General features: G+C 31.6%; 1 protein-coding gene across 1 annotated transcript in view; it reads left to right on the top strand.

The window, feature by feature from the left end:
* The window catches only part of LOC106692724 (ankyrin repeat and IBR domain-containing protein 1), a gene marked incomplete in the record, with an annotated part of 86,830 nt that overhangs the window by 16,172 nt on the left and 61,286 nt on the right, over window positions 1-9,372 (top strand). Inside the window, 3 exon segments of the mRNA XM_067053017.1 lie at window positions 1,907-2,078; window positions 6,502-6,632; window positions 8,063-8,157. Coding sequence (XP_066909118.1) covers window positions 1,907-2,078; window positions 6,502-6,632; window positions 8,063-8,157 — 398 coding nt within the window.

The following is a 9,372-nucleotide window of genomic DNA, read 5'->3' as shown; positions in this document are numbered from 1 at the left end:
TAGAATCTTATTGCTCAATCTCTTTTTATTTTATAATTAACATTCTTACATTTTACATATTAACATATATACATTTATACAAAAGATCGTATTTTTATAATGCTAAACTTATATACAATTATACAGCTTCTTAGACGCTTGTAGTGCTGGCCCCTGGCGGGTTATAACGGCACTTCTTGCTCGCTGACTGCTACAAGTGATTAATTAGTTTGTGACGACTTATATCATCAATAATTTATTCTATCTTTTAATCTTTTACCCGGTTTAGTTTCATTATGTTGAAGTACTAATGATTTATGTAGGCTTTGTTTGGTTAGCTCTTGATAATCTTTGGCCGCTTTAGCCTTTTCCACGCCTGCCTATATTAGGCTACTTCTTTCCAGTTTGCTACATGCAGCTCTTTCACATCTTTGTTGATTCTGTCTATCCATCTGGTTTTTGGCCTCACACGTGCCTCTTGCCTTCTATATTGGCATTCGTTGTTGTGTAGTGGCATCTTCATGGATTGCTTCGAGCCACATGTCCCGTCCGTCTTAACCTCTTTACCTTCATATCATGAGATATATTGACTGATTAGTCTCTGCAAGCAGTTCGCTGTTAGTTATAGATTTATGAAAGTATGTATTTTTATATCCTCGAACAGGAAGGTGGAGTGGAAAGGGAAAAAAAGAAAATATATGATAAATGCGTCCCATTCCTTAAGGAAAAATTCCGCGAGACTTTCGGAGAGAGAGAGTTCACCGTGAGAGGCCTCTGGTTTGGATCTCGTGGAACAATACCAGATAGAACAAGGAGCTTCTTAGAAGGCCTAGGTGTTAGCATTGAGGATATTGCGATCTTGGCGGAAAATATTATTTTGGGCTCCCTGGGGATCATACACCATCACCTGCATGGGAATTAGCTCGGAGATTATTCTTTGTTTTAATATGTTGACCTCTCTATTTGTGTGTTTTAACGTATTTATTCATTAAATTATTTTATTTTATTAATACTATTTTTTTTTGTGTGTTTTTTTTAAAACTTATCCATTCAAGTGTTTCCTGTAACCGGTTTTTTATTATATTTTCCTTTTAATCTATGTGTTAGTCTTATTCTCGTAAAATGTATATATTTGTTTGTTTTTGGTAAAATGATCTACTGCTGTGACTATGAATGATGGTCTGATCTCACATTGCCGTCTAATATTGAATTTGTTTAGCGGGTCACTGAAGAGGATCTAGGAGGGTGAATTCCGGAGAGCGAATTCGTTGATCGGGTTAATTGAAAACTTGTGAAATGGTGAAATTGGAGGAGCAGAAATGAGAAAGAAAAATAGGAATAAATGAAACATTTGTATTTGTTGTACAGACCGAAATGGTTTGTAAAAGGAAACTGTAGGGGGGAAAAATTGTTTATTATATCTTATTATTGTATCTCTTTTTTTTCTGATTATTCCTTGTATGTGTAATTTATATATGTCCGATTACGGATTGATAAGTATGCTGTGTGAGATAGCAACCTAATGTATTTAGGCAGCATAGATTAATAAAGTATTTCTCTCTCTATATATATATTCCGATCCTGGCAATTGTTAGTCAAAAACGACTCTCCCTGGAAGGTTAAAAAAATACATTTTTTTTTGGAAACCCTTTTCTTTTATATATTGACAACAGGCACTAGTAAGGGAAACATACGATATACCCTATCCTGTATATTTGTTGTTTAGGTCAAATGGGAATTGATATATTAAATAAATAAATAAAAACATAGTGGTCAGCAAGCACAGTCTTAAACCTTAATTTGAATATGTTTTAAGAAATTTTTTCTTGATACTCCTTTTTTTTGTTTCAAAAAACAGCTTATTAACAATATTTTCAGAAAGAATAACCCTTTGATTTTAAATAAGAGTAGTTTGTTTGTTTTTCAGACTGAGGAGGACACTGATGTTAATGAAGCGGATATTGAGAGTTCGGAAGAAGAGGCATATTCAGGACTTCGAAGCCAAGATCTCCAAGAAGCCAAGGATCAACTATTGGTTGAAACATCAGATATGCTCAACATTCCTCTTTTCACTGCTGAAGCGCTTCTTAGAGACAACGGTATACCAAAACAATATGTTCTTTAAATTAATTATAAGACTTATTCATTAAAAAGACAAAAAAAAAAATTTCCAAGGTCAAAAAAATCCGGTATTATATTACATCAAACTATAAGTTGTTATATATAATAATTAAAATGAATTATTTTAGTGTAAACCGTAAATTCATTAGTTAATAAAAAGTATTTATGTTTAAATAAAATAAATTTTATCCAATTAAAGTCTCAAAACAATCTATATTTCTTTAATTCGGCCATCCTCAAAGATAATCTTAAATAAAAATTTAGAACCATATCAATTTTAAAAAAACTTTATGAAGGCTATTCTGCCCAGGTCAATAATTTCAGTCCAAAATTACCTTATTTTGTCAATCCTTCAAATTAACATTAAAACTTTTAATCACAGTAAATTTACTTGATATACTTTATCACCACAATATATATTATGATTAATTATAAGTATAATTTAAAGTAATATTAATAATTTACTGTTACTGTCAATAATTGATAAAATAGGGTAATTTTGGACTGAAATTATTGACCTGCACAGAATAGCCTGCATAAAGTTTCTTAAAATTGGTGTGGTTGTAAATTTGTATTTAGGATTGTCCTTGAGGATGGCCGAATTGGCCGAAACGTTGCACATAAAAAGAAATATAGATTGTTTTGAGACTTAACTTGGATAAAATTTATTTTATTTAAACAGTAATAACCAGTCTTAAGAAAGTGAAAAGATTATATATATATTAAAAAAAAAATTTTTAATAAAGTGGTTTAAAAGAATAATTATGTTGATTCTACTCCAAACCTGAGTCTTTTGAAAGGACTTTGACTTACAAGCAAAGCGCACTCCACCTCTTCTCCGTACAAGGTTCCGGTCATCTGATACAGTTACAAACATAATCGGTTTCTGGAGATAACACTTCCCATAGTATTGTCCAAGCTAGATGGTGACTTACGAGAAGTCGTCATGGTTCACGAATAATAGAAGACATAATACGAGTCGTTTAATATCTAGGCTATTATCATGAAACTTTTTATTATGACTTCATATCTCAAAATTCGTTAACAGGATTCTGCAGCAGATCCGTTCTATCTTCCTCAAGATACATAACCCAGGCATCTATAAAGACTAAGATTTACTTTCTATTAATAAAATACAATGTTACATCAATATTGAAACAAACCTCTTACAAACTAGGAAAAAATCAGCTTGAAGTCAGAGCTGGGAAGTAATTAACATTTATATTTAACTACAGATACAAGTAACTAGAAAGTATTTTCAAATACAACGCCTTTCAAGTACTTTGTAGTGGACGGACCGAGATTACTTTTTGTAACGTCAGTATTTGTACTTGCACAAAACTACAAATATAGTAGTAGAAAAAAGGAGTTGGAAATATAGTTTGAGTATTTAAGATATACAAATACAATTTGTGATTTCTACCATATAAAGGTACATTTATATGTTTTAGGAGATGCAGAAAATTAAAATACTATAGATTTTAAGATCTTGAATGGATTTTTTTTACGTTTTCTGATTTCTAACATATAAAGGTTCTTTTAAGTGTTTTAAGAGATACAGTAAATGAAAATGTTATCGATTTTATAATCGCATGCTCCTCTATCGATTTATTATAACTTTTACGGTTTCTAAAATATTATGGTCTCAATATATATGTTTTCAAAGGCACTGAAAACGAAAATAGATTCGATTTTATGGTGGGGCGCATGAGAATCTATTTCTTTTAACTTTTACAATTTTCAAAATATTAGGTGAACAAAGAAAAGACGCTTCCGGTTAGCTCAAACATGTAGACCTTTTGTGGCTAAGAAACAACTGTATAGTTTATAATAATTGCAGTTGAAGGCTATGTATAATAATAGCTGTTGGATATTATTAATAACAATAGCGTTCTTCAACTCGCACATAGCGATCGACTACTATCTTCTCTTCGATCCTGATTCCAATAAATTGGAATTGCTGTATAGAGCCGAGCTCGATACAGTCAGCACTGGCGACTATACCCTAAATTGTTGAATTTCTTTGTCCTTGAGTTTATCTTTTATATTTTAAATTTTTAGTTAGAAAAATTGTATATTTTCTTGTAAAAAACATTTTTCTATTTTGATAAACTCCATTGCGCTAAACAAAGGTATTATGATAACATTATGAATATTTTTAATAAATAAATAAATTTTGTTGGTTAGGTCTTGATCAGATGTTCTTTGCAAACAACTGAAAAAATATATATCCATGAATTCTGTGCTGAACATAAAATATTATAAAAAAATAATTATGATTAGCATTAATGCTAGAATGTTTCCTTGTACAAGTTTTGCGTATATGACAGTATATGTTCTTTGATGGTCTTCATCATTTCCAATAAACAAAGAAGCATTACCAATTAGCTATTGACTATTCTCAATTCTTATAAAATCTCTTGTAAGTGATTACTAATGAAAGCTGATTAAAGATGTTTTCCTAGTTTCAATACTTGGCACTTTAGAAATTAAAAAAAAATAATGAAAGAATTAACACTAACAACTAAAGACATAGTAAGGATTAGATGAACAAAAAAACAGTGATGAAATATTAACTATATATTATAGTATCTTTCTCTCAGCCCTAGCCTCCAAGAACTTAACGAATCGGGTATGAAACTAGAGTGCAGCCTTACATGCCAAACCCATTCCGATGTTTTAATTGTTTCATTTTTCTCCCCCTAAGGTAAAATGTAAAGATGTAAAAATGAATAGCAGCGAGGCCCAAGCAAAAGCACTAAAACAATGCGGTATGCCGGAGTTTCGGAATTGTTTTCAACTAAAGTATTTTTTTTTTCTGGCCAAGACTCCTATTGGAGTCCTATACTGCCTAATCGTGGTCGGGATCAAAGTTTTTCATTTTATGGGACCGTCACTCAATGAAAAAAGTCAACGTCCCAGGCCGGATTCGAACCGGCACCGCCAATAGACATCAATTGGTAAGACTGCGTCATAACTGAGCTATGGGCGGCCCTAAAGTATTCTTGTAGGTTCGGTTCGTCATATCTATGTCAGCAGTATTACTCCAGCATGTTCCTGATAAATATCGCTACTCGCTCCGGATTCTCTCCTGATATATAATAAATAAATAATGAAAATAAAATTAAAAGGAATACAATTACGAACTTTTACAAGGATATAACAAATAATAATAATGAAAAAATGAATAATAATCATAATAATAATGAAAAACAATAAATACAATTCTTCTTAGTATGATTTTTTTAAGGTCAGAAGTCTAGCATATGATAGTTAAGTATGTTATTTTTATTTTTTATTGGCGCGACAGACCGTGAAGGTCCAAGGCATCGCGTGATGTACTTAGAAAATCCATCGCGCGTTTCTTGGCGTGGTTTTCATAGGGTGGATTCGTCATTTCCCACACCTATTTTTGTGAGTGCCACCCATTGGCTGACGGGCCTCACAAATGTCCGGGGGGGGGGGGTTGTGAGTAAGTATTGTAAAGTTATAAGTTTGAAAAATCCCGGATAGTGCCGGGGACTCGAACTCGCAATCTATGGGTTTGGCAAACAGGCGCGTTACATCCCTGCTACCGTCACCCACCGTGTTAGTTAAGTATATAAGTATATATTACTTAATATAGTTAATCAAGAGAAAAACATTTTGAAATATTGCTATGGCCCTAAAAGCCTCTGAAAAAATGGTGTCCCAACCGATGGTCCCTAATTTAATTAATGATTCTGACATTTTTTTTTTTGTGAACAGAAGTGTATCGGTGGCAATCTAATACCCATTTCTGTGAACTGTTAATGTAATTATTATTTCAGTAAACTTTAGTATCACTATTATGAAGTTTTTCTGCGGTGCAGCTATAGTAGTAGAGTACCTCACTAATTCCCAGCAATCCCAATGGCCTGCTTATACTTTGTTGTGTAGTTTGGTTACATTATTACGTCTGTCCTAGTGTATTTTGGTTACATTGTAACGTCGGCGTAGTCTGTCCTAGCCGAAGGCTCGCACCCCTTTTCTGCGTGATGCATGGATTCGTAACTATAAATATCCTTTATCAATACGTATTAAAGAAAAACCGACATTCATCTATGAACAGATTTTCCTTATAATTATAATAGTTATAGAAAACCCTTTAGTTTCGTCAAAGATTTTGCCCCATCCTTTAACGATTCAACCGAGTGTTAAGTATCAATCTGAGGTTCACGCAGTTGATCGTGAAATCAGTCATGCTTATTACAACTGTATTATTATGGCGTATATATTTTTCTTTTTATTATCTTTAGTAACTTTTTTTCCTCCATCTTATAGATCCCAGTCTACACTGAACGCGGAGGAGATGAAAGCGTAGAGTGTTACAGAGATTAGAGTTTTCCCACAGAAATCCCATAAACTGGTTCTTTCTTCCAGAATGGTCTCGCGAATTGCTACTGGAAAAGTGGATGAAAGACCCGAGGACTTGCTGTCAACGAGCTGGAGTGCCCTTCCCTGGAACATCATACGAAGAAAAAGCAGATGAGAATATAGAAGAAGATGCTTTAGTAAGATTTTTTACATTTAAATGATCGATTAAGTTGATATTTAGTTCATATTTATTGAAGTTATCACGTATTTTTTTAGTTTTTCAAAGTTTTTTTAAAAAAATATATTATTATATTCGAAGCTCAGACGCTGAAAACAGTTGGTTTTAAAAAGTGATTAACAGGCGTTACTGACAGTCTCTTCTATTGTACAGAGACCAAATCCTCAACCCCGAACTTATTGTATGAAGCTGCACCAATGAAAGTGTACTTTAGCGTGTGTGGATTCACGAGTTTTTATTGGGACTTATTTTATTTTTAAGTAGTTAGACAATTTTTGAGCTTGTTCGCCTATTGTACACAACTTAAGTTGAGCTTTTAATGATTAATTTTCGGTCAGTAGCTACATAATAAGTTTTTCTTCTTCAGAGCATGGTTCTTTCTCTTTTTTTTAAAGAAAAAAACCATTTGACTACTATCACTATTATCTAATTTATCTCAAGCTGCAGTAGCCTCTTACACGAATAGGTTTAGAATGGAAATGTTACGCTGAGTTACGTTGGGGTTTCTGGGACATAGCAGCATTTTCAGTGATATATTAATTTATAGGACGCGTCGCTCGTTTAAACCAAAGCAGATTTTTCTTCCCTACCGATTGTGATACTGATAGATAATTAACTACAGCTAATGTTCTAGTTCCTGAATATTGTTGAAAACAATTGACATCATCATTTTATGGGAACAATGGTAACCTTGAGGCGTAAGTTTAGAGATGAAGCAAAGATTTTGTCATAAAAAAGAATTAGATTAAGGAAGTATGCTTTTCATTATGCTACAAAAGGGAGTAACCTAAAAAAAAAAAAAAAAAAAAGGTATTTAAGAAATAAATGGAAATTCAAATTTAAATTGCTGAATAATACTAAAAAAATTATGGAAGATAAAGCATATTGCTTTTAAAGGAAAGTACAAGAAGTTTTTTGCTGGGAGTACCAAAACAAAATATTTATTTTCTGTAAAAAATCTTTGGCATTATAAATCTTTGTTGGCTTGCTCATTACTTAAACCGGTTATCATGGATAACTTTGCTTGATTTTTTTGCACCCATAATTGAGGACTTATTGTCGAAACGATAACAATGAAAAAAAAAACACGAAACATTTAAATGAACTTTGGAAAACTATTTTACATTGAATCGATGTTTAATTATTAATTTTAATATCTCATTTCATAAGGAGAACGATTATTGATGATAATAAAATGCAAATTTTTTTTTTTTAAACAAAATAATTCAACTATTAACTTCATATTTTTGTCTTACTTATCTACGACAATAATTTCTTTTTCTGGGACATGCTTTGAAATATCCTACAGGATGTTTTAACACGATAAAAAAATTAATTGAAATTGTTTTAAGCTTTCAATAGTATGTATTTCATTGTTTTTTGTTTCAGTGTGGAATATGCCTTTCTCCACTAAAAACTGTGCTGTCCCTGGATTGTGGTCATAAATTTTGTAGAAGCTGTTGGTCTACGTATCTCACTTCTAGGTAATGTTAATTTTTTTTTTTGGTCATAGAACAATGAATAAGTTAAGGGGTTAGTGGATTACTAAATTCAAAACCCGAGGAGTCGTGAGAAAGAAACACTAGAACATTGGCCTTATTGAGAAAAACTCAGTATCTGACCTGAGTATGTTATCGAGATTATATTTATGTTTATGGAGATTATTTATTATATGTTAATGGAGCTTAGCATGTAACATACTCATATATGTTACATAAATGGCTAGAACTAGCCTTGAAACAACGTTACTTGAGTATGTAAAAATTATACTAACTAATCAATCATTGACATAACAAATTAAGGAAAGATAAAAAAACATTTAAAATATTGAATTTAAAAATTAATTAATAAATGTCAAATTATTTAATACAAAAATGTTAACGTTAATGCTGCAAACAAATTTGATTGAATTAAAAATATGTTATAGATATTTTTGCTTTCAAAAAAAGATAATTAAACAGAAAGGAAAATAAATTTACTTGTAAAAAGTTACATTTTATAGTAAGTCACCAAAACTAAGATTCGGCATGGATCCTCTTATCCGCCTCTTACGCTATCCTGGACGGGCTTTCTTAAATTACATTCCAAACATTTACTTATATTGAGTATTGGTCGATGTACGTCGAGGTTACAATCTCAATTAGAGATCATCTCTATCCAAATTTATCGACGGCCTAACGATTACCGATAGACTTTTCAATCGTAACGATTACATTAAACTTTCGACCAAACATAGACCTGGTATGATATTATCGTTTTGGAAAGTTAAAAGTATATAATCTTATTATTTATTAGTACGTCTTAATTCCTGTCCATTAAACCTAAACAATTGAAACACATGAGAAATAATACGTGGTGTTTCAATTGTTCATATTCGATTAACAATAAAATTGACTGATTGTACATCCCATTTAGCTTGAATTTTTTTATTAAATAAATCAAAACTTGTATCCTTTTTTGTCTCAACACTTTTTATTTTTCACCAGTCCAACGTTTCGGCCATTTTAGCCATCCTCAAGGACATCTTCAATTATAATTTCTGATAAATGGTTTGTTATATGGTAGTGAATTTGTGTGGATAATCTTATATAAGAAGAATTAAATATTTATGATTTTAAATTTTAAAAAATAGGCTTTTAACTTATAATTAATGAATGACCTGGGCAGAATAGCCTGCAAAACCTTCTTGAGACAAGGTA

The sequence above is a fragment of the Halyomorpha halys genome, unplaced genomic scaffold (genome assembly GCF_000696795.3).
Source record: "Halyomorpha halys isolate HHAL.00 unplaced genomic scaffold, Hhal_1.1 Scaffold68.1, whole genome shotgun sequence".
NCBI classification, from domain to species: domain Eukaryota; kingdom Metazoa; phylum Arthropoda; class Insecta; order Hemiptera; family Pentatomidae; genus Halyomorpha; species Halyomorpha halys.
This window is presented reverse-complemented; position numbering and strand designations above follow the sequence as displayed.